Genomic DNA, 26459 nt, shown 5'->3' on the forward strand with positions numbered 1-26459 from the left:
CCCTTGAGCCCCTGTGAAATGGTCTCTGGATCTGCAATAGGATTTTTAAAGAGGAACTTGTGGGACTCTGGGACCCTGTAGTATCTGTCATGTTTTCTGGAAGCAGGAGGCAGGGAATCAGGGGCCAAACTAGATTCCAAAAAAGCATCAATGTCTAGTACAGAAGGAATAGCTAAAGGCCTAGGCTGACGTAGGAGAAGGAAATCCCTAAGCCTCTTTTTTTGAATAAGAAAAATCCTGGCTTTCCCAGTGAAATGCTCCCTTAGAGTATGTAAGGTTTCCCCAAAAGAAAAATCCTCAGGAGGGGAAGCAGAGGGAATGGAGTCCTCTGCATCAGAATCTTCATAAGTAGATAAGGGCAAATCCAGATCAGAAGACTCAGAAAAAACAGAATCCTGATCAGAAGATTCATAATCAACTTCAGTCCTAGGCCTCTTAGAAGGGGGGGGGGGGTTGGCTACCCCTGATTGGAGTCATTAGATCTTCAGCCATTCCGGTTTGTTTTTTAGAATAGAGGCCTAAGCATGTGGCCTGGTAATCAGTTTTTTAGGCATGGATCGAGATTTAGGCCTAAGCAAAGGAGGAGGTGTTGGTTTAATATGCAAGTCTTTAGGCCTGAATACACCCTCAGAAGCCGGTGCCTGCACAGCGGCTCCAGACCCATCCAAGTTAGAGGCATCTGCGGGCTCCATAGCTGAAGCATCTCGCGGCATACTGGACTCTGAACGGGTCTCAGTAGAGGTCTACGAATCAGTAGCATGTATCAGGGGCTGCAAAAGCACCAGAGTACCGGCAACTGGCTTAGAAGTGTAGTCGGCAGTTTTGGACCTCGGCAGCCTGTCTTTATCTTTGTTTTTTTCCGGAATCCCGGTAGTCAAACTGAGAACCGAAATATTTAGAGGCATAAATATACCGACTAATAGTGTGCTGATTAAATAAAGCACAAAACCGACAGCAAGGTACGTCGTCGTCAGGGCCTAGGCAACGAATACAGTACGAATAAAAATCTTTGTATTTGCTTTCCACAAGTAATGCAATTTTTTAAACTTTTACTGACATTGATAAGGAGCAAGAAAACGTTTCCCCAATGGGGTGCTTAGCTTTAGTTGAAGACTTTCATTCTGAAACTTGAAAATTTCAGGAGTCGGCCGACCGGCACTTGCGAACTGCTTCTGCTTCGGGCACCACACGGCAAGAAAGACTGATGTAATGGCGTCGGCTGCATGTTTTATACCCCTGACGACCTGACGTCATGGAGGAAGGGACAGTAACTGACGCAGGACCCAAAACTTTGTTAATCAGGCCGACTGAGGGCTACCTGCAAGCAGATAACCCAAATGTAATGACTACAACAGTGAAACACGAAGAACATTTGCAACACTGTATTTGTGGCATGCTGATTACTGTGAAACTTTTAACCAGCTTTATTTTCTGTTAACTTGGTAATGCACACCAAACACAATGTGCTTGTTTTAAAAAAACAAGCTTGTAAAAATACATTAAGAATGAGTGGTACAAGAGGCAACCTTCGGTGTTAGAAATTTCACAATTTTGATATTGATAGGAAAAATGAACCATAACATTTTACATGTAGCGATACTAACAGATAAAACATCTTTTTAATTAAACTTCAGATTATATTCCTGATAACTTTTATAAGTAAGCCTTCTTAGCATACTACTTGTAAACTGAAAAAAACGACACTTGGTGGAATATTTTTATATCAAAACCATTTTTGCTTTTAATAAATGAATTTCATGAAACAAAGTTCACTCATTTTCCAGCGAACAAAATTCTAAAAAGTTAAAGGGACGTCTATCTCCTGGAAACCACATGGCCCCATTACATTACCTATTTAAAATGTAAATAAAATATGTTTAACTATCCTGTTTAAATAAAGCATATCCTGTTTTATTCACAGTTGACCATTCCATACCTTTCTGGCAGATGAATACAGATGATGCAAGGAAACAAAAATGCAAAGATATTAACTTGCTTCAGATCCATATAAAGCACACTTGGAAAGAAATGACAATACTTCCAACTTCACTCTGGGAAAATTCCAGAATCACGGTCTCAGAGTTAAAAGCAATTTAAGGAATGAAAAAGGCTGTTAAAACAACATCCATAGCTACCAATGGATGACCTAATTTCAGGGGAAAAGACAATCCACCCAATTAAAAAAAGTCAACTGTCAGAGGCAGGGAAAAACAAAGCTTCCAGAACTACACGGTTTCAACCACCAATTCTGAGCAAGTTCGGCTGTAGTAGTAGGACAAGCTGACCAAACACCACAGCAATGAAACATGGCTACAGGTGGTCTGTACTGGATTTTTTGAAAATTCACAACAGACAAAAAAAAATAAAATAAACAGTCCAAAATCAACGCCGCCTCCTGTCAGGACTTCTGCTTCGCCTGCGTCCACCCCTAAAAAAAGAAAACATTAGAAAGTTAACATTCAAAATTACATTTACATAAATAAAAAATTCAACAACAAAGTAGCATAAACAAATTAAGCAGGCGCCAAGCCATTCATCTGCACTATTAGGAACCCATACTCTAGAATAATCTTGGAATGCCTCAATAAATGGCTGACAGGAAAGTGAATGAAGGAACCAATTGGCTTCTGTTTTCTCCTGGGGGGTGGGTGGCAAGTACGAGACAGCACTGCTGGCAAGATGCATGGTAAAGGCCAGGAACCTTCTCCATTATCACTTTAGTTTTAAAAATCCCACGAAGACACGAAGCTCAACCAATTAGTTTAATAAACAGATGCACAGTTCTCCAACACTGACCTAGGTTTTGTCCAAAGGACTTCTTCAGAGTGTGTAGAACCTGCTAAATATATACTAACAACAATTAATCAATTAACTAATAATCAAAAATTCTAAACTATTAAAGGCACAGAAATAATAGATAATACAGTTACTGATAAAGCCTATTGTGCACTCTAGTATTAAATCAGTAAAAAACATATATAAAAATATATATAAACTATACTTTAATATAAATATGCAATTCATCATATGAATATGAGAAGTGGGTGAAAAAAATAAAAACTGCAAGTAAAACAATAAAAAATTAATAAAACATATGCTATCAAATGTATACTGAATACGTAAAAGACATAACAATAATAAATGAATGAATTGCTACATAAATGTGCGAGTAAATAAATTGATTCCTGAAACTTCATCCCAATATATTAAGCCTCAAATAGGGTTTAATAGAGGTAAATTCATTGAGACCCGGGTAATGGTAGGCATTCAAAATCATCTGCCATTTGAACTCACATACATCAAGATGATATTCAGTTAGCCTACCTTGTTGGTCTTGAACCAACTGTTCTATTACACAAAAAGAGAATTTGTGATCCTTGTATGTTGAAATATGTCGTGCTAAAGCATTAGTGGACTTTTTATGTTGGATGTCTAAGACATGCTCCTTAATTCTATCCCTAAATTTTCTACATGTCTTGCCCACATAAAATGCCATGCATAATTGGCATTTTGCAAGATAAACAACGTTGGAAGAATGACAGTTGTATTTACCCCTAATCTTAATATATATATTATTAACAGTGATCTTATTGACTATTGGCAATATAAAGGAACAGGTGGAACATCTACCACATTTAAAATTACCTTGAATGTTATTTGTACTATTATTAACAGGTAGACTTCTCTCAAAAATCTGTTTTAAAGCCCTGTCCTTACGAAAAACAAACTTAGGTTTGCGAGTTGCAAAACCCTGAAAATCCTTAAGCCTAATAAATGACCTCCAATTCTTTTCTATAATCTTAACAATGTTATCGGTGTCAGCATTAAATGTGACAAACAGAATGTGATCATCACGTATATCATACCTGTTTTTGTCATTAAACAGTGAATACACTCTATCTACATTTATGGTAAGTGTACACAACTGTACTATGTTCTTAGTGTTTCACTGTTGCACTCATTACATTTGGGTTGAGTCCCAAAGCTATGGTTGGGGAACTGGAGCTAAACAGCATTAGGAGTGGCTATGAGGTCAAAAATATATACAAATCCTCCACTTCTTCACCAAGGAAACATGTAGAATACAAAAGGAGAACACCAACTGCTGCAATACTTATTTTTTATTCTGGTACCTCGGCCTTCGCCTTCTCCTGGAATACATGTATTCCAGGAGAAGGCGAAGGCCGAGGTACCAGAATAAAAAATAAGTATTGCAGCAGTTGGTGTTCTCCTTTTGTATTCTACATATTTCCTTGGTGAAGGAGTGGCTATGAGGCCCTGCAGAACTGCAGTGGCAAAGCCTGCCCTGGATTTAGAGTAAAGTGGCAGATTGTAATGCTTTGTAAAGGTATGCACTGAACTCCAAGTAGCAGCCCCCAAAATGTCTTTGGTTGGTACTCCCCTGAGAAAGGCTGCAGAAGTGGCTGCAGCTCTGGTTGAATGTGGCCTAATGCCCTTAGGCACTGGTTTGCAATTTTGTGAGTAACAGAAACAAATGCAGTGACCTATCCACTTTGAAATAGTCTGCTTGGAGATGGCCTTTCCTTATGATGCTGTGGCATATGCCACTAGTAATTGCTCTGTCTTTCTGAAAACTTTAGTTTTGTCCAAATAGAATCTAAGTTGTCTGTGTACATCCAAAGAATGCAGAATTTTCTCCCCCTTGTTCTATGGATTTGGATAAGAAGTTGGCAAACTGTTTAAGGGCTACACTGGATACCACCTTAGGCATAAATGTAGGGTTTGTTCTCAGAGAGACCCTGTATGGATAGAAAATGATAAAGGGTTCCACAGCCATGAGAGCCTGTAGCTCTGAAACTAGTTTTGCAAAAGTTATTGCTAGGACCAGAGCTGTTTTCCAAGATAAGAACTTTATGTCCGCAGTAGCAGCTGGCTCAAAAGGAGGTAAGGTGAGTTTTTCCAAGACATAAATGAGGTCTCATGAAGGTGTTGGCGCTCTCCTTGGAGGCCTTAAGTTTTTGGCTCCTCTGAGATACTGCCTTAATAAAGGATGAGAAAAGAGTGGTGGCTCGGTATTGTAATGAGCCGAAATGGCAGAGGCATGGATTTTAATTGATGAAAAAGATAGGCCTTTGTCCAGCATCTCAGTTAAATATTGCAAAATCTGAGGAATATTTGGGACAGTTATCAGTTCCTTGAGCTTGGTTCCAAGCGCAAAATCTCTTCCATTTCCCAGCATAGGATTTTCTAGTACTAGGCCTTCTGGCTTCTAAAATGACATCCATCACAGCTTTACTGAGAGGTGTGGTTTGTATGGCTTCATTATCCGCCATGCTGCCAGGTTTAGGGTCCTGAGTTGGCTGTGCAGAATCGCATTTTTTTTGGGACAGTAGATGAGGTATTTGAGGTAATGTCCAGGCTGGGCATTGGGACAAGTTCCTCAAGATCGGATACCAGTACTGGCGTGGCCAGTCTTGGGTAATCAATCATTTTTGGTTTCTCCTGCCTGACCTTTAGGAGTACTTTGGGGAGAAGAGGCAGTGGAGGAAAGGGCATACACTGATAGGTTTGTCCAGTTGAAAGAGAAGGCGTCCACTTTCCAAGCTTGTCTGTGATAAGTCCTTGTGCAGAATCTACTTAGTTGATTGTTTTGAGGGGAGGCAAACAGATCTATGTCTGGGCGTCCCCATTCCATTATCATGCTGAAAACTTGTGGATCCAGGTGCCACACGTGGGGATCCATGAGGTAGGCAAACAGATCTATGTCTGGGCGTCCCCATTCCATTATCATGCTGAAAACTTGTGGATCCAGGTGCCACACGTGGAGATCCATGAGGTAGGCAAACAGATCTATGTCTGGGCGTCCCCATTCCATTATCATGCTGAAAACTTGTGGATCCAGGTGCCACACGTGGGGATCCATGAGGTTTCTGCTTAGTTCGTCTGCCAGAGTATTTTCCTTTCCTGGCAGGAATTGTGCCTGCAGATGAACTTGGTAAGTCAATGCTGTGTCCCATAAAGCCATGGCTAGTCTGCATAGGGGGGTAAGAATGAGTTTCCCCCTGCTTGTTTATGTACCACATGACCGTGGTGTTGTCTGTCTTTATCAGTAGTTTTTCTGGATGAAGTAGGTCCTTGAAGGCTTTCAGGGCATTTTGAACAGCTAGCATCTCTTTTTGATCGCTATGTAGATGTTTTTGGTTTGTGGACCAAGTGCCCTGAATGCCTCTTCTTGCCATGTGTGCCCCCCAGGCATAATTTGATGCATCCGTCATTAGGCTCTGCCTGGCTGGGGGTAGTTAGAATGGCTGCCCCTTGTTTTGGTGACAAGCCTTTGCCCACCATCAAAATTACTGTTGTAGGTAGGGTATTAGAATAATCATTGCTTCCAGACTGTGGCAATGTGTCCAGACACTTTAGGTACCATTGAATTTTCCTCATATGCAGTTCTGCATATGGAATTAGTAAGATGCAAGATGCCATGAAGCCCAAAGCCTGCAGAATTTTTCTTGCAGATAACTGGGCCTTTGTTGCCATTTCCTTGAAATAGGTAGTCAGTTGCCTTTGTCTGGAGTGAGAGAAGCCATCTGGGCAGTTGTATTTAAGCTTGCACCCAGGAATATTATCTCTTGAGAGGGTACTAGTTTTGATTTCTTTTTAACTGTGTACCCTAAGCATGTTAAAAGTCTCATCACAAAAGTCAGATGCTGTAGTAGAATGTCCTTGTTCTCTGCTTGTATGAGGCAGTCGTCCAAGTAAGGATATACTTGTATTCCTCTTTGTCTGCACTAAGCAATTACTGGTGCCAGGCACTTTGTGAAGACCCTGGGTGCAGCAGATAAGCCAAAGGGCAGTGCAGAGAATTGGTAATGCTTTGAGCCAGCCTGGAATCTGAGGCATCTTCTGCATGATTGCCTGATTGGGACATGCAGGTATGCCTCTTTTAGGTCTAAAGTCACGAGTCAAGCCTTGCTGCCCAGCATGGGCAGAAGCTGCTATAAGGTCAACATATTTAATTTTGGTATATCCAGGAAACTGTTTAGAATAGATAGGTCCAGTATTGGTCTCCATGCTTTGTCCTTTCTGGGTACCAAGAACAGTCGAGTAAAATCCTTGTCCCTTGCTCTTGCTGTGGCACTTGTTGAATTGCCCTCATGTCCATGAGAGCAGCGACTTGTTTTTGAGCCTCTGACCACCGATTTTTTTGGCAGGTCTGGCCAACCGTTTGCTCTTGGCAGGGTATTGGAATGAAACTTGTAGCCTTGTGACACTGTCTAGAACCCATTTGTCTTTGGTTATAATGTGTCAATTTTGAGAAAAAACGTGCTAGTTTTCCCCATAAGGGTGCTGCCAGAAGATAAGTGCTTGGTGCAGGCAGGGGGAAGTCATTGGGACAGTTTCCTATATGGTTGTGATTTGTCTTCTCCACCTTTGGAGGTAGAGGCACTCCACTGCTTAGACCTGTAGGAACCTTGCGGCTGTGATCTGCCTCTAGGGCGTCTGGACCTGCCCCCTTTGAGGTCGGTCTGAGACTGGAAAGGACCAATTCATCGTAGGCCAGTGTCTGCTAAATCTAGGTGGCTGTACCTGTAAGAAATCCTTGACCGTTTGCATAGATTTAGCTTTGTCCTCCATTTTCTTTAACACCCCTTCTGCCTTAACACCAAACAAGGTATCATGTTGTAAAGGAGCATCTAATAATTTTGCTTTAACAGTCAGGCAGATTTTGTTCCTTTAACCAAGCATGCCTCCTAATGACAAAACCCATAACAGCGGCCCTGCAGGAGGCCTCCAGAAAATCGAACCCACATTGCAAAGTATGCTTTCCAACTTGTTCAGCTGCATGCAATAAATTCTGCATTTCTTTGTTTTCTGCACATTCAGAATTTGCCATAATTTTCTGTTTAAGCAGTGTCATGATATATTGCTGATATTTGAGCATATAAAACTGGCAATTTAAAGCCCTTATAGCCAAAGTAGCAGATGTGTAAATCTTTTCCCCATCTATGCAGTGCCCTAGAATCCCTGTCAGAGGGAGTAGGGTTTTTTGCATTAGAAGCCTTGACCCCTTTCGGACCCTGTGAAATAGTTTCTGGGTCAGCAGTAGGGTTTTTGAAAAGGAATTTATGAGAGTCAGGGACCCTGTAGTATCTGTCTGGCTTAACAGGAACTGGAGGTAAAGAGTGAGGGGGGGTCATATACTAGACTCCGAGAACACATCTACAATTTCTAATACAGGTGGAATAGCTAGAGGCCTGTGTTGTAGTAAAAGGAAGTCTGAGCCTTTTCTTGGATTCTGAAAAATCTGGCTCTCCCAGTGGAAGTGCTCCCTCATGGTATGCAAGGTTTCCCCAAAAGAGTAGTCCTCAGGAGGAGAAGCTGAAGGAATTAATTCTTCAGCATCAGAATCCTTTAGGAAGGAAGATAATATTCCTGATCAGAAGAGGAATCAGAAGAAATAGAAACCCGATCTGAAGATTCATAGTCTGTCTCTTGCCTAGGCCCTCTTATCAGGAGGAGATGGGAACCCCTGATCAAGGTAATTAAGTCTTCGGCCATTTTGAGCATCTGTTTTTTGGGCATGGATGCCTGTCCTTGTGGCTGGTGAACTTGTTTCTTTGCCTTTAAAGGTGTTTCAGCCTTGGTCTTAGAAGTCGGTTTAATATATAATTGTTTGGGTCTGAATACATCCTCAGAAGCAGATGCCTACTCAGCGGCTCCGGACCCATCTGAGGGCATTATCTCCGAGGCTCCAATACCTTGAGTTTCCAGCGGCCTGGAAGACTCCACATGGGAGTCGGTAGCAGCCTGTGACTAACGTAGCCGGCATCAGGGGCTGCAAAAGTGCCTGAGGACCGGCAAACCGGCGACCTGCTTAGGAGAAGCATCGTCGGTTTTGGACCTCTGTTGCCTGTCTTTCTTTTCGTTTTCTGTGAACTCCGGTAGTCTGATGGCTATCCGACGACATTGTATAATTAAATCTTCGCCCAAAATAGTTTCATGCAAAATTGTACACATGCTTAATACTGCGTTGGTTAAATCTAGCACAAAACAGACAACTATCAACGTCGTGGTCAGGGACTAGGCAAGGGATACAGTAAGAATAGAAGTCCTTACGAGGCATTTGCTTCCCACAAGAAATACAATTAACTTTTTCTGATATCGGTCTGGAGCAAGAAATAAAAAAAGTTTCCCCAACGGGGTACTTAGCTTTTAATGAAGACTTCGGATCTGAAACTCTAACATGAAAATCTCAGGAGTCAGCCGACCGGCACTTGAACTGCTTCTGCTTCATGCGGCAAGAAAGACTAAATAAAATGGTGTCGGTTGCATATTTTATATCCCTGACGACCCGACGTCAGGGAAGAGGCGACAGCAACCGACGCAGGACCCAAGACTTTGGAATTCAGGGCAACCTGCCAGTAGGATAACCCTAATGTAATGACTGCAACAGTGAAACACGAAGAACATCAAGTATTACAAACAATAATAGTAAGCAATAGAAAACAAACTACATGTGAAGATTATAATTAAAAAAGAGAAAATAAATTTACATGTTTCAAAGGTATTACTCCTTATATGGAACAGGTTTAGATTATGAGGATGGAGATTTCTATTGCAACTTGTTTTGCAGATGTGCAAAATCTCCAGAGTAGGATCAGAGAATGCCTTTGTAGGACTAGTCAAATATACCCCAAACCATCTGTAATCTGGGGAATGACAAATCTTGGCAGGCCTGCTAACATGATAATGGGTGTCAAAAGTACCACTGACATTTTCAAAAGTTTAAGGAGTCAAACCAGCTTTAAAGGTAATGAAAGTACAGTTGTGTACACCTACCATAAATGTAGATGTTAGTGTCTTCACTGTTGCAGTCACAACTGTAGGGTGTTCCTGCCGGCAGGCAGCCCGAGGTCGGCCAGAATTCCAAAGTCTGGGTCCGGCGTCGGCTGTACCAGCAAGTACCCTGACGTCAGAGCGCAGAGGTACAAAGCTGACAGCTGACGCCATTTTCTCCAGCCTTTCTTGCCCCAGATGTCAGAAGCTCCCCAAAATATCCAGAAGGTGTCCCAAAGGAAACACAAATACACCACAAAGGAAGAGGAGATAGAACAAACAGAAAATAAGAGGGGAATGGTGGGAGGGAAACCCCGACTGCAACAGTGAAGACACTCTAACATCTACATTTATGGTAGGTGTACACAACTGTACTATGTTCTTCGTGTTTCACTGTTGCAGTCATAACTGTAGGGTGGAATCCCAAAGCTGTGAAGTAGGGTGGAGGTTATGCAGAAGGGGCAGCCAGAAGACCCTGCAAGATAGCAGAGGCAAAACCTGCCCTAGACTTAGAATACAAAGGGAGATTATAGTGTTTAGAAAAAGTATGCACTGAACTCCAAGTGGCAGCTTCCAAAATGTCCTTGGTAGGAACTCCTCTGAGAAAAGCTGCTGAAGTGGCTGCTGCTCTAGCAGAACAGTGCCTGGAATCTGTTTCCCAAAATGAGAGTAACAAAACCGTATTCCATGAGCAATCCATTTGGAAATTGTTTTGAAATAGCCTTGCCTAGAGAACTGGAGGCATAAGAGATAAGCAACTGATCAGATTTTTTGAAACCTTTAGTTTTGTCCAGGTAAAATCGTAGTTGTCTGTGTACGTCCAATGAATGTAAAATCCTTTCCCCTTTGTTTTGAGGATTTGGAAAGAAAGTAGGAAGGTGAACAGTCTGATTTAAAGCCACCTTTAGAAATCACCTTAGGCATAAATGTAGGATTGGTCCTTAAGGCCACTCTGTCTTGGTGAAAAATAAGGTATGGTTATGAGAGCTTGCAACTCTGACACCCTTCTAGCAGATGTCAATGCTAATAAAATAGCTGTTTTCCAGGATAAGAACTTGATATCTGAAGCAGCAGCAGGCTCAAAGGGAGGTAAAGTAGGCTTCTCCAAAACATAATTAAGATCCCAAGCAGGAACAGGAGGTGTTCTTGGAGGTCTTAAATTCTTAGCCCCTCTCAAGAATTGTCTCACCAGCTGATGTGAAAAAATGGGGGGATCCATGTTGAAATGAGCCGAGATAGCAGAAGCATGAATTTTGATGGAAGAGAAGGAGAGGCCTTTAAGCAAAAGTTCAGAGAGGTAAAGTAAAATGGAGGAAATGTCAGGAAGAAGAGGATCAGAACCTCGATCCTGCATCCAAATACAAAATCTTTTCCACTTGGAAGCATAAGATTTTCTAGTGCTAGGATGCCTGGCTTCCAAGAGAACATCCAAAACTTGTTTGGGAAGAGCAGAAGGAATCAAAGGCCTTTGTAGAGCCAGGCTGCCAGGCAAAGAGTCTTGATTTGAGAGTGTAGCATCTGACCCTGATGCTGGGACAGAAGGGAAGGAGACAGAGGCAGAATGCAAGGAGGTTCCAAGAACAGGTGTCTTAAGGTTGGATACCAAAACTGCAGAGGCCAATTTGGAGCTATCAGAATGATAATCTTGGGTCTGTCTTGTTTTATTTTAAGTAGCACCAGAGGCAGAAGAGGAAGAGGAGGGAAGGCATATCCCGAAAGATTCCTCCAACTGAAAGACAGGGCATCCACTTTCCATGCTGTTTTGTGGAAGGACCTGGTGCAAAATAGAGGCAACTGATGATTAAGATGGGATGCAAACAGATCTATCTGGGGACAACCCCAAACTGTTGTAATCTTGTTGAATAAGTTGGGGTCCAGCATCCATTCGTGGGGATCCAAAAGATTTCTGCTTAGGCTGTCTAAGAGATTTTGTTTTCCTGGGATGAATTGAGCTTGAAGATGCAGATTCAGATTTAGAGCCGTGTCCCATAGACTCATAGCTAGTCTGCAAAGGGGGTAAGAGTGGGAGCCCCCCTGCTTGTTTATGTACCACATGAGTGTGGTATTGTCTGTACGAATCAGAAGATGTCCTGGTTGCAAAAGTTTCTGGAAGGCTAGAAGAGCATGTTGGACTGCCAACATTTCCTTCAGGTTGATGTGCCAGTGAAGATGTTTCTTTGGCCAAGAGCCCTGCTGGCAATTGTCTAGAAAATGAGCTCCCCAAGCGTAACCCGAAGCATCTGTGGTCATGATCTGAGAAGGCTGAGGCAGACGAAAGGGGTTTCCTTCATTTAAAGCACAAGTCCTGGACCACCAAAGGAACTCTTTTTGGAGGCAGGGAATCAGAGTTATCATTGTATCCAGGCTGTGGTAATGCTGAGACCATACACTCTTTAGGTACCATTGAAGTTCTCATATGAAGCCTTGCATTTGGAATAAACAGGATGCAAGAAGCCATGTAGCCCAAAGCCTGCAGGAATTTCCTTGCAGTGAGCTGAGTCAAAGTAGCCAAGGTTTTGAAAATTGATGCCAGATGTACTTGCTTTTCTGGAGTCAGGAAGGCCTTTTGCAAGCTTGTGTTTAGAAGAGCTCCCAAAAAGATCATTTGTTGAGAGGGGATCAAATGTGACTTTTTTGTGTTCACTGAAAATCCCAGTAGTAGGAGGAGACGCTGAACAAACTGCAGATGTTGAAGTAAAAGATCCTTGCTGTCCGCCTGGACAAGGCAGTCGTCCAGATAGGGGTAAATTTGAATCCCTTGGAGTCTGCAATAAGCAACTACTACAGCCAGGCACTTGGTAAAGACTCTGGGCGCAGTAGATAAGCCAAAGGGCAGTGCAGAGAATTGAAAGTGTCTCGAGCCTGCCTTGAATCGGAGGTATTTTCTGCATTCCTGTCTGATGGGAATGTGTAAGTAGGCCTCCTTCAGGTCCAATGTCACCATCCAAGCGTCCTGGGAGAGCATGGGAAGAAGTTGTTGCAGAGTAAGCATCTTGAATTTTGGAATTTCCAGAAAAGTATTTAATACTGAAAGGTCCAGAATAGGTCTCCATGCGTTTTGTTTTCTTGGGACCAGGAATAGTCTTGAATAAAAACCCTTTCCCATCTCTGGGAGTGGAACAGGTTCTATGGCTCTCATGGCCAATAAAGCGTCCACCTGATTTAAGGCCTCTGACCATTGATGTTTTGGCAGATCTGGCCAACCGTAAGACCTTGGCAGAGTATGAAAGTGGAATTTGTAGCCTTTTGAAATCACATCTAAAACCCATTTGTCCTGGGTTATATGCGTCCAATTTTGGTAAAAAAGAGATAGTTTTCCTCAGAGAGGAGCTTCTAGGCAAGAAGGACCTGTAGCCCAACAGAGGGAGTCATTGGGTCTGCTTCCTTTGTGATTGAGGTCTGTCTTCTCCCCTTCTAGGTGAAGCAGTCCACTGTCTGGACCTATAAGAGGCCTGTGCCTGCGCCCGGCCTCTAGACCGTCTATATATCTTCCCCTTTGAGGCCTGTCAGAAGTGGGAAAGGACCATTTTTTGGAAGGCCAATTTCTAGAAAATCTAGAAGGCTGAACTTGTAAAAAATCTTTGACAGTCTGCATAGATTTTGCTTTTTCCTCCATCTTTTTTATAACCTCCTCAGCCTTGGATCCAAATAAAACATCATGTTGAACAGGGGTATCTAACAGTTTCGCCTTAACCTGCTCAGGTAAATTCCGCTCCCGAAGCCAAGCATGTCTCCTGATAACAGTACCAGAGGCTGCGGCCCTGCAAGAAGCTTTCAAGGCATCAAAACCACAATGTAAACTATGTTTGCTAACTTGTTCAGTTGCATGCAAAACATCTTGTAATTCCTTGTCCTCTGCACATGCAGGAAAGGCAGAAAGCCTTTGCTTTAAAACAGACAAAAGAAATTGCTGATACTTGAACATATGAAACTGGCAATTTAAAGCTGTAATGGAAAGAGTAGCAGAAGTATAAACCTTTTTGCCCCACCTATCCAAGGCACGAGAATCCTTTTCAGAGGGAATAGGATTTTTAGATGAAGCGGCCTTAGCAGCTTTAGAACCCTGAGAAATAGTTTCAGGATCTGCAGAAGGGTTCTTAAATAAGAATTGATGGGAATCAGGGACTCTGTAAAATCTATCAAGCTTAGAAGGAGCAGGCGGCAAGGAATCAGGATTCAGGTTAGCTTCAGAGAAAGCATCATCCACAATATCAAGTACAGGAGGAATAGCCAAAGGTCTGTGTTGAGGGAGAAGGAGAAATTCTCCGAGTCTCTTCTTGGATGCAGAATAATCCTGACCTTCCCAATGAAAATGCTCTCTCATCTCATGTAAGGCTTCCCCAAAAGAGAAATCTTCAGGGGGAGAAGCAAAGGGAATAGAGTCCTCTGCATCCGAATCCTCATAAGGAGGAAAAGAGTAATCCTGGTCAGAGGAAGAGACAGAAGACACAAAAGCCTGATCAGAGGAATCATAAGCTAAATCCTGTCTAGGCCTTTTTTCAGGAGGAGGGTGAGAACCCCTAATCATTGTAAGTAAATCCTCAGCCATCCGTAGTAATTGCTTCTGGGACTTGGGAGCTGAATCCGAAGCAGCTTGAGAAGAAACCCTTGGTTTTACAGGAGTTTTTGTCTTTGCCTTTGTTGAAATAGTTATATGTGAAGGCCTGAAAACTCCCTCAGAAGCCGGTACCTGCACAGCGGTTCCGGACCCATCTGAAGGAGCAACGTCCGAAGGTCCTGCAGCAGATAAAATATTAGGCCTAGATGGCTCCCCATGGGAGTCTGTGTCAGCCATCGGTTCAGAAGTGGCGGACGACAGGGGCTGCAAAAGCGCCTCAATGACGACCGCCGAACCCGAAGCTGGCTCCGGCTGCGAAAAATCCTGTTTGGACCTCGGAGGCCTATTCTTGTCTTTGCGTTTCTTTTGAATTCCGGTAGTCGGTAAAGTATCCGACGACATCCTATAATTAAATAGTCTACCGAAATAGTTCAAGGTCCAATCGTACCTACGCTTGATAGTGCGAGAATTAAAACTGGCACAGAACCGACAGCAAGAAACGTCGTGGTCAGGGCCTAAGCAAGGTAGACAGTAAGAGTGGAAATCTTTATGAGGTATTTGTTTCCCACACGATATACAATTATTAACTTTTTCTGACATCTGAGGAGCAAGAAAAAAGTTTCCCCAATGGGGTACTTAGCTTGAGAAGAGAAGTTTTAAACTTCGGACCGAAGTCAATCAAAGCACGTTGTTCTGAATGCGCCAACCAACGACTTGCAAGCTGCTTTCCACCGCACGGCAAGAAAGACTGGAGAAGATGGCGTCGGCTGTCAGCTTTGTACCTCTGCGCTCTGACGTCAGGGTACTTGCTGGTACAGCCGACGCCGGACCCAGACTTTGGAATTCTGGCAGACCTTGGGCTGCCTGCCGTCAGGAAAGTACAGTTTTGTACCTACCATAAATGTAGATGTCCGAGAGGAATGCATCTGCAGTCTTTACAAATGGGTTGTCCTGTCGTCAGGCAGCCCTTCGGTCGGCCGGATTCCAAAGTCTGGGTCTGGCTTCGGCTGGTGTCGCACTTCACCCGATGTCATTGCGGCAGTTATTCGGGTATAAAGGCATCAGCCGACGCCATTTTCCTCAGTGTTTCTTGCCCCAGATGCCAGGTGCCCTCTTGGATGGCTAAATTTGGATAAATGCCAAAGTTTCCAAATAGTAGAGAGCAACCACACAAAATAAGCATGCATGTACACATATACAAACAAATAAACCATAATAGATCCCCCCCAAGCTAGCTGAAGATTGGCAAATACCCTAGGAGTACCTCAGAGGGGAAGGAGGGTGGGTAATCCTGACTGCAGATGCATTCCTCTCGGACATCTACATTTATGGTAGGTAGATAACTGTACTATGTCCTTCAAGGATGCATCTGCAGTCTTTACAAATGGGTAGAATACCATAGCTAAACTAGGGGAGGAGGAAATGAGAAGAGATTATGGTGTAGTTAGGATCCCTTGCAAAACCGCAGTGGCAAAGCCAGCACGGGATCTAGAGTATAGAGGTAAGTTATAATGCTTGGCAAATGTATGCACGGAGGTCCAAGTAGCAGCCTCTATAATGTCCTTGGTAGCCACTCCTCATAAGAAAGCTGTGGTAGTGGCTGTAGCCCTTGTGGAGTGAGGCCTGATGTTCTCCGGAGTTTTCTTTCCATGGTAGGAGTAACAAAATCTAATGCAATTTCCTATCCATTTGGAGATTGTCTGTTTAGAAATTGGTTTTCCTTCCTTTCCTGTTGCATATGCTACCAGAAGCTGGTCAGTTTTCCTATTGTTTTTTGTCCTGTCCAGGTAGTAGCGTAATTGTCTGTGTACATCCAAGGTATGTAAGAGCCTTTCTCCCCTGTTCTGTGGGTTGGGGAAGAATGTAGGAAGGTGGATAGCCTGATTTAAAGAGACTCTGGATACCACCTTAGGCATAAATGTAGGATTTGTTCTCATGGACACTATCTTGATGGAAGATCAGGAAGGGTTGCACTGCCATTAATGCCTGTAGTTCAGAGACCCTTCTTGCTGAAGTTATTGCCAGCAGGAAAGCAGTCTTCCAGGATAAGTATTGCAATTCTGCTGTTGCTGCTGGTTCGAAAGGATCAGTTTTTCTAGCACAAAGTTCAAGTCCCATGTTGGCAATGGAGGTTTCCTGGGAGGTTTTACATTTTTAATTCCTCTCAGAAACTGTCTGAGCAGAGGATGCGAGAAGACAGGAGGATCCAAGCTGTATTCTGCTGAAATAGCTGATGCATGTATCTTGATGGAAGAATAGGACAGGCCTGTATGGAAGAGCTCCGCCAAGTACTCCAGGATGTTGGCTATGTTCACCAGTGTCACATCTTACCCCTTTGCAGTACTCCAGATGAGATATCTTTTCCATTTTGCTGCATAATTCTTTCTAGTTGAAGGTCTACGAGCCTCCAGGATTATGTCCTTAACCCTTTGGGATAAATTTGGGTTAATTGCTGTTATGTAATGTTCCAGGCAGTTAGCTGCAGAGTTTTTAGGTTTGGATGCAGGATGTTGTAGTTGTTCTGCGTTAGCAGTAATGGGATCAGGGGCAGTGTCCATATTTGTTCCTGGGACATGCTCCTCAGCAGTGGATACCAATGTTGTCTTGGCCAGTCTGGGGCTATCAGAATGATCCTCGGACGTTCCTCTTTGATCTTCAGAAGCACCTTGTGCATCAAAGGAAGTGGTGGGAATGCGTATGCTGTCAGGCTTTTCCAACTGAAAGATAGGGAGTCCACCTTCCAAGCAAGTGGGTGGTAAGTCCTTGTGCAGAATTTCTTCAACTGATGATTGAGCGGGGATGCAAACAAGTCTATTTGTGGTAATCCCCATTCTCTTGTGATGGTTTTGAAGATGTCCGGATGCAGCATCCATTCGTGGGCATCTGTTGTAGTTCTGCTTAATATGTCTGCTAGAATGTTTTCCTTCCCTGGTACATAAATTGCCTGTAACTGAATGCTGTAGCTCAGAGCCACATCCCATAGTTCCAGTGCCAGCCGGCATAGAGGTATGAGTGTGTGCCTCCCTGTTTGTTGATGTACCACATAACTGTGGTGTTGTCTGCCCTTATCAACTGGCCTTCTTGGAGAAAAGGTCTGAATGCCTGGATTGCCAATTTTACTGCCATCATTTCTTTTAGATTTATGTGCAGATGCAGCTGGTCTTGAGTCCATAGGCCTTGAATGCACTTGCCCATCATGTGTGCCCCCCAACCGAGGTCTGAGGCATCTGTCGTGATGGTTTGTCTTGGTTGACTTTTGCTGAAGGGCAATCCTGTGTTTGATTGGCAGGCCTGAGCCCACCATAGGAACTCTCGCTTTAGGCATGGGATCATTGGAATTTTGGTTTCTAGGCTGTGCTTGTGCTGGGACCACAAATTCTTTAGGTACCACTGTAGCTTTCTCATATGCAGCCTGGCATGAGGGACCAGAATTATGCAGGATGCCATGAATCCTAGAGCTTGTAGCACTTTTCTTGCAGTTAGATGGTTCTGCTTTGTTAATGCCAAGAAGTAGAGAGGAAGTTGCTCTTTCTTTTCTGCAGTTAGAAATGCCATTTGTTTTGTTGTGTCCAGTTCTGCACCCAGAAAGGTTATTCTTTGGGATGGAATTAGCCTTGACTTTTTTGTATTGACTGTATATCCCAGGGCTTGCAGCAGGTAGATGACTCTTTGTAAGTCTTCTGTTAGTTTGTTTTTGTTGTCCGCTTGTATCAGGCAGTCGTCCAGGTAGGGATAGATTTGAATCCCCTGAAGTCTGCAATGAGCGATTACTGATGCCAGGCATTTCGTGAATACTCTGGGTGCAGTAGATAAGCCAAAGGGCAATGCTGAGAATTGATAATGCTCTGATCCTGCAAGAAATCTGAGGTATCTTCTGCAAATTGGTCTTATGGGGACGTGCAGGTATGCCTCCTTGAGATCTAGAGTTACCAGCCAAGACTCCTTGCCCAGCATGGGAAGAAGCTGCTGTAGGGTCAGCATTTTGAATTTTGGAACAATGAGGAATGTGTTTAAAGCGGACAAGTCTAGAATAGGCCTCCATTTGTTTTCTTTTCTTGGTACCAGGAAGAGTCTGGAGTAAAATCCCTTTCCTTGCTCCATAGATGGTACCTTTTCCACAGCTCTCATTTTAATAATTGAGATATTTGTTTTAGAGCTTCTGTCCTTTGAGTAGGTGGTAGGTTTGGCATTCCTCTCTTTCCTGGTAGAGTATGGAAATGGAACCTGTAACCTTGGTCTATAGTTTGCAAAATCCATTTTTCTCTTGTAATGCAGTGCCAGTTTCTTGAAAATAAGGTTAGCTTTCCGCCTAAGGTTGCTTCTAGTTGTTCCCTGGTAGGCGGTGCCACCGCCAAGTCACTGTGATTGAGTTGTTGTAGTGGTGGTGGCTGTATCCGTGCCTCGCTGGTTGTTACCCTGCCACTGGCGACCCCTGTAGGCACCCCTGGATTGGTTTCTGCCTCTAGAGCGCCTATTCCTGCCTCTTTGTGCCTTAGAGGAGTCCGGAAAGGACCAATTCTTGGAGGGCCAGTTCCTGCTAAACCTTGGAGGTTGAACTTGTAAGAAATCTTTCACTGTTTGCACAGATTTTGCTTTCTCTTCCATCTTTTTTAGTACCTGCTGTGCAGGGGAACCAAATAAATTGACCTTGTCCATAGGTTCATCCAAAAGCTTAGATTTGACATGGTCTGGTAATGCCTGTTCTTTCAACCATGCACGCCTCCTGATAACTGTGCCAGTCATGGCTGATCTAAAGGAAGCCTCCAGTGCATCATAGCCACATTTTAAAGAATGGTTACAAACCTGCTGTATGTTATGTACCATTTCTTGAACATACTTTTTATCTAAAGATTCTTCAGAGGACAGCTTTTTAGTCAACTGGTCAAGCATAAACTCTTGATATTGAATCATATGAAATTGGCAGTTCAAAGCTCTAGCTGACAAAGTAGCAGAGGTGTAAACTTTTTTACCCCATCTCTCTAAGGACCTGGAATCCCTTTCAGAGGGGAGGGGATTTTTAGAAGAAGTAGCTGCTACAGCTTTAGGACCCTGGGAGATAGTCTCTGGATCTGCAAAAGGAGCCTTATACAAGTGGTGATGAGTGTCCGGGACCCTGTAGTACCCATCGGGCTTAGCAGGAGCCGGAGGTAAAGAATCAGGAGCAGTGCAAGCATCATTAAATGCATCATCAACAACAGAAAGAACTGGAGGTATAGCTAAAGGCCTATGCTGTGGCAAATGTAGAAAGGTCCTAAGCCTTTTCTAGAGTCTGAGAAATCTTGGCCCTGCCACTGAAATTGTTCCCTCATAGCATGCAAGGTTTCCCCAAAGGAAAATTCCTCAGGAGGAGAGGCTGAAGGGATGGACTCCTCAGCATCAGAGTCTTCGTAAGGAGAATAAGAAGCCTCAGGAGGGTCTGTATGTTCTGAGTCATCCGAGGAATCATCTGTGGATACTGGCTCAGGGGGCTCTGCTCTAGGCCTCTTTTCTGGAGGAGGGAGAGAGGCCCTGTCTGGATGAGGCTGGGCTCCACGAATTAAAGAGATGAGATCCTCAGCCAAAGAAAGCATATGGGAGCTGGTGCTGGGCCTGTGAGAGGGGGGCTTGGCAGGCACAGGTTTTGATGCTTTGGCTGCTTTAGCCCTGGCAAAGGCCTTAATAGACATAGCTGGAGGAGGCCTAGCAGCTCCACGTGCAGGGGTTGAAATATCCAGGGGAATGGTGTCTGATAAATCCTGTGAAACCGCAACAGAAGGTTGGATTTCAGAAGCCGTTTCTACCAGGTTAGAAGAGGCCTCGGTAGAAGGCATGTTATCGGCTGAAGAAAGAACCGCTTGCTCGGTTTCGGCCGAAACCGAGACACTCGTGGTTTGCTTAACGCGGTTTCGCGCCGCGGACCGCGAGTGTCGGTCCTTTTCTTTGCTTTTTTTGGTTATTTGCGTAGTCGGAGGATCCGACTGCATAATGTAGGCAAAATCGGAGCCGAAAATCTGTTCAGCAAAGTCCGATCGACGTCTAAGCGTCCGCCGGTTAAAAGAAGCACAGGCTAGACAAAGCTGCTACGTCGTGGTCTGGGCCTAAACAATGTATGCAATAGGAGTGGAAATCTTTATGAGGTATTTGTTTCCCACAAGATAAACAGTTATTAACTTTCTCTGACATCGGCTGAGGCAAGAAAGAGTCCCCAACGGGGTACTTAGCTTTATAGAAGTCTTCGAAGTAGTATTCGGTAGTAGTAATCTCTGGATCTGACCGACCGGCACTTGCGAACAGCTTCTGCTTCGGGCGCCACGCAGCAAGAAAGACTGAGGAAAATGGCGTCGGCTGATGCCTTTATACCCGAATAACTGCCGCAATGACGTCGGGTGAAGTGCGACACCAGCCGAAGCCAGACCCAGATTTTGGAATCCGGCCGACCAAAGGGCTGCCTGACTACAGGACAACCCATTTGAAAAGACTGCAGATGCATCCTTGAAGGACATCACCCTACAGTTATGACTGCAACAGTGAAACACGAAGAACATCTAAGGAAAATCACCCAGATTAATGACTTCTGCATCTTCATTTAAACAGCTGTATTAAAGACCATTTTAGACAATCTATTCAACTTGAAATGTTTGACTATCTCAACTGTTAAATTACAAATAAAGTTCAATATCTGACATTTACTTTTATTAGTTCTGAAACTAATATGTAGAATAAAAATGTTTAAAATAGAAGAAAATATTAAAACTAGGCACCGTCTTTCATAAGTGGTTACCAGGCTACTGGCCCAAAAGCCAAGTTTAAGCATAGCCAAGCTTGCCCCAAATTTAATAAAATATTTCTGACGTCTCAAGATCCCAAGAAATCTAATGGTTAGGATACAAGCTTGAATACATCAAGTGTTCATAGTCTTCCCCTGCCAACAGGGTGCAAGCTGCATTTAAATAGTGTTAGGGATAAGCTTTACTTCACATGTAAGGGCAATATCCTTTGAACCATGTACCTAAAAGTACAGTTTTGTACCTACCATAAATGTAGATGTGAGTGTAAACACTGCTGCAGTCATTACACTTGGGTTATACTGCAGTCAGGCGGTCCCGCAGTTGGCCAGAGTTCCAAAGTCTTGGTCCGGCGTCTAGGCAGTTGAAATGGCTGTTGCCCTGGTGGAGTGAGATCTAATGCTGCTAGGTACAGATTTCCCATGGTGGTTATAGCAGAAACGTATAGTGTCCTATCCATTTTGAAATAGTCTGCTTTGAAATGGCTTTTCCCTGTGCTCCTGCAGCGTAGGCTACCAATAATTGCTCAGATTTTCTGAAAGCTTTGGTTTTGTCCAAGTAGAAGAGTAACTGACTGTGAATGTCCAAAGACTGTAGTAGTCTCCCCTTTGTTCTGTGGTTTTGGATAAAATGTTGGCAAGTGAATAGTTTGGTTTAGAGCCACGTAGGGTTGGTTCTTAAAGACACCCTGTCCTGGTGGAAGATGAGGAAAGGTTCCACTGCCATTAGTGCTTGTAATTCTGAAACTCTTCGTGCTGATGTTATTGCCAGTAGCAGAGCAGTTTTCCAAGAGATGTATTTTATTTCTGCAGTGTTAGCTGGCTCAAAAGGAGGTAAAGTTAATTTTTCCAAAACAAAATTCAGGTCCCAAGTAGGTGTTGATGCTCTACGGGGCAGTCTTATGTTTTTTGCCCCTCTGAGGTAATGTTTGATCAAAGGATTAGAAAAAATTGGTGGATCCGTGTCGTAATGAGCAGAGATAGCTGAGGCGTAGATCTTGATGGATGAAAAAGAGAGACCTTGTCCAGCATCTCAGTTAAGTATTGCAATATCTGAGGAATGCTTGGGACTAGAGGGTCAAGGCTGTGCGCTTGGTTCCAGGCATAGAATCTTTTCGACTTGGCAGAGTATGCTTTCCTGGTGCTAGGCCTTCTGGCCTCCAGAATGACATCCATAACAACTTTGGAGAGAGGTGTAGCTTGCTCGACTAAGGAATTTTCCATGCAGCTAGATTTAAGGTCTTTAGCTGGCTGTGAAGTATAGTACAGTTTTGTACCTACCATAAATGTAGATTTCCGATAGGTATGCATCTGCAGTCCTTACATATGGGTTGTCCTGCCTCAGGCAGCCCTTCGGTCGGACGGATTCCAAAGTCTGGGTCCGGCGTCGGCTGATGTCGCCCCTTTCCCGACGTCACTGCGCCTGGGATATAAAAGCGTCAGCAGATGCCATCTTCCTCAGTTTTTCTTGCCCCAGATGACAGTTGCCCTCTAAGTAAGGCTAAATTTGGAGAGATGAAAAAATTCCAAACATATACAGCAATAATAAACAAATGCACCATAAAAGATAACCCCAGCTAGCTAAAAAAAGGGGTAGGTACCCAAAATGTACCACAGAGGGGTAGGAGGGAGGGAAAACCTGACTGCAGATGCATACCTATCGGACATCTACATTTATGGTAGGTACAAAACTGTACTATGTCCTTCAAGGATGCATCTGCAGTCCTTACATATGGGTAGAATACCATAGCCAAGCTTGGGGAGGTAGGAACTAAGAAAAGGATGGTGTAGCTAACATGCCCTGCAGGACTGCAGTAGCAAAGCCTGCTCTGGATCTGGAATATAAGGCCAAGTTGTAATGCTTGGAGAATGTATGCACGGAGCTCCTTGTAGCAGCTTCTAAAATGTCCTTTGTAGCCACCCCTCTTAAGAAGGCTGTGGAGGTGGCTGTTGCTCTGGTGGAGTGAGGCCTTATGTTAGCTGGCACAGCTTTCCCATGTAAGGAGTAACAGAACCGAATGCAATTTCCTATCCATTTTGAAATTGTCTGTTTGGAAATTGTTTTTCCTTGTACACCAGCAGCATATGCCACAAAGAGTTGGTCAGTTTTTCTTGAAGTCTTAGTTCTGTCCAAGTAGTAGCGCAACTGTCTGTGGATGTCCAAAGTATGCAGAAGTTTTTCTCCTTTATTTTGTGGATTTGGAAAGAAGGTAGGCAGGTGAATAGCTTGGTTCAGTGAAACCCTGGATACCACCTTTGGCATGAATGAAGGATTGGTTCTCAAAGAGACTCTGTCCTGATGAAAAATGAGAAATGGCTGTACTGCCATGAGGGCCTGTAACTCAGATACTCTTCTTGCTGAGGTTATGGCCAGAAGGAAGGCAGTTTTCCAAGACAGGAATTGTAGTTCTGAAGATGCTGCTGGTTCAAAGGGAGGAAGAGTTAACTTTTCCAACATGAAGTTAAGGTCCCATGTAGGCACTGGTGGTTTCCTTGGAGGGTTGATGTTTTTTATCCCTCTTAGAAACTGCCTTAGCAGAGGATGAGAGAATACAGGTGGGTCAGTGTTGTATTCTGCTGAAATTGCTGAAGCATGAATCTTTATGGAGGAATAAGAAAGGCCATTGTGGAGCATTTCAGCCAAGTATTCCGGAATATGAGGAATGCTCATGATTGTCGGATCTTGACCCTTTGCGGTGCTCCAGGTACGAAATCTCTTCCATTTTGCTGAATATGCTTTTCTTGTGGAAGGCCGCCGGGCTTCCATGATGATATCCTGTACCCTTCTTGGATAGTTTATCCTGGCGAGTTGTCAAGGTATTCTCCAGGCTGTCAGGTTTTTAGACTGGAGTGCAGAGTCTTGTAATTGTGCTGTGTCAGAAGTGGCCATTGTGGTAGAGGCCAAGGTTTCGTGCGTGACATGCTCCTTAACAGTGGGTACCAGTGTTGTCTTGGCCAGTCCGGGGCTATCAGAATTACTTTTGGTTGCTCTGTCCTGATCTTCAGTATGACCTTGGTCATTAATGGCAGTGGTGGGAATGCATATACTGTTAAGAGTATTCCAGCTGAAGGAGAGGGCGTCCACTTTCCATGCTTGATGATGGTATGTCCTTGTGCAGAATTTCCTCAGTTGATGATTGTGGTGGGAAGCAAACAGATCTATGTTCGGCGTTCCCCATGATTGTGTTATCTGGAGAAAAATATCTGGGTGCAACATCCATTCGTGTGGATCTATGATGTTTTTGCTCAGGCTGTCCACCAGTACATTGTCTTTTCCTGGTACGAACTGGGATTGTAGCTCTATATTGAGTTTTAGGGAAAGTTCCCACAGATGCATTGCCAGCCTGCAAAGAGGATATGAATGGGTACCTCCTTGCTTGTTTATGTACCACATAACTGTGGTATTGTCTGTCTTTATGGGGGTGCAGGAAGAGCATGAAGGCCTCGATGGAATGTATCACTGCCAGCATTTCCTTTTGCTTGATGTGCAGATGTAATTCTTTTTGTGTCCATTGACCTTGAATGCATCTGCCCTCCATGTGCACTCCCCATCCATGGTCTGAGGCATCCGTTGTAATGGTTTGGCTGATATGTGGCTTGCTGAAGGTCAGGCCCATGTTTGACTGGCTTGCTTTTGCCCACCACAGGAATTCCTTTTGAAGGCATGGAATGAGGGGAATCAAGGTTTCTAGACTGTGACTGTGCTGAGACCATAGACTCCTTAGGTACCATTGTAGTTTCCTCATATGCAGCCTTGCTTGTGGAATCAGAAGAATGCAAGATGCCATGAATCCCAGGGCCTGCAGGATTTTCCTTGCAGTTAGTTGGGTTTGTGCTGTCAGATTTCTGAAATAATCCGGTAGTTGTGCTTGTTTTTCTTCTGTGAGAAAAGCCATCTGGGTGATTGTATCCAGTTTTGCACCCAGGAAAATTATTCGTTGGGATGGAACAAGTCTTGATTTCTGAATGTTGACTGTGTATCCCAAGGCCTGTAGTAGTCGGATGGCATAGTTTAAATGTTTTACCAGTGTTTGCTGGCTGTCCGCTTGTATAAGGCAGTCGTCCAGGTATGGGTAAATCTGAATCCCCTGAAGTCTGCAATGTGCAATTACTGATGCCAGGCATTTCGTGAATACTCTGGGCGCAGTAGATAAGCCAAATGGCAATGCTGAGAATCGATAATGCTCTGAACCTGCAAGAAATCTGAGGTGTCTTCTGCAACTTTGTCTGATAGGGACATGCAGGTATGCCTCCTTGAGGTCTAGAGTTACCAGCCAGGACCCCTTGCCCAGCATGGGAAGGAGTTGCTGTAATGTCAGCATTTTGAATTTTGGCACGATGAGGTAAGTATTCAGTGTGGACAAGTCCAGAAAAGGCCTCCATTGCTTTTCTTTTCTTGGAACAAGGAATAGTCTGGAATAAAATCCTTGGCCTTGTTCTGTGAGAGGAACCCTTTCTATTGCTTTCATTTGAAGTAGTTTGGAAATTTGTTTGAAAGCCTCTGCCCTTAGGTTTGGTGGCAGGTTTGGCATGCCTTGTCTTTTTGGTAATGTATGAAAATGGAATCTGTATCCTTTGTCTATTATTTGCAGTATCCATTTGTCCTTTGTAATGCTGTGCCAATTTTTTGAGAATAAAGATAGCTTTCCGCCCAAAGGTGCTTCCAATTGAGCCCTGGTTGGCGGGGTCATGGTCAAGTCATTGAGATGGTCCTTGTGTAGTAGTTGTAGGTCCTGTAGTACCTCTCTGGTTAGGAGGCTGCCATTGACGTCCTCTGTAGGAGCCTCGAGCTTGCCCTCCCTCTACCTCTGGCACGCCTGTTTCTGCCTCATTGAAATCTGTCTGTGTCTGGAAAGGACCAATTCTTAGAAGGCCAATTTCTGCTGAATCTTGGTGGTTGGACCTGTAGGAAATCTTTGACTGTTTGTACTGATTTATCCTTTTCCTCAAATTTCTTTAAGACCTCTTGAGCCATGGAGCCAAATAACTTTTGCTTTTCCAGCGGAGCATCCAAAAGCTTTGCTTTAACATGATCTGGCAGAGTTTGTTCCTTCAGCCAAGCATGTCTACGTACGACTGCACCTGTCATTGCTGACCTACATGAAGCTTCCAATGCATCATAACCACACTGCAAGAAATGGTTGCTAACCTGCTGGGAGTTATGTACCAGATCCTGAAGTGCCTTGCGATCTAGGGGTTCAGTTGAAGATAGTTTTTTATGCAATTCATCTAACAAATACTCTTGGTACTGTATCATATGGATTGACAATTTAATGCCCTCATAGAAAGAGTGGAAGAAGTATACACCTTTTTATCCCATCTCTCTAAAGCCCTGGACTC

At 43.8% G+C, this 26459-nt stretch overlaps 1 protein-coding gene across 2 annotated transcripts in view; it reads right to left on the bottom strand.

Moving 5' to 3' along the window:
- Positions 1-1713: 1713 nt before the first annotated feature.
- The window catches only part of RBM8A (RNA binding motif protein 8A), a 267421-nt gene continuing 242675 nt past the window's right edge, over positions 1714-26459 (bottom strand). For both annotated transcript variants that reach the window (XM_044079997.1, XM_044079996.1), the window contains one exon: positions 1714-2428. In XM_044079997.1, the coding sequence (XP_043935932.1) occupies positions 2383-2428 (46 nt within the window). In that variant the 3' untranslated portion in view covers positions 1714-2382. The remainder of the gene's footprint in view (positions 2429-26459) is intronic.

The sequence above is a fragment of the Protopterus annectens genome, chromosome 8.part0, assembly GCF_019279795.1.
Source record: "Protopterus annectens isolate FY-2018-M chromosome 8.part0, PAN1.0, whole genome shotgun sequence".
In the NCBI taxonomy this organism is placed as follows: domain Eukaryota; kingdom Metazoa; phylum Chordata; order Ceratodontiformes; family Protopteridae; genus Protopterus; species Protopterus annectens.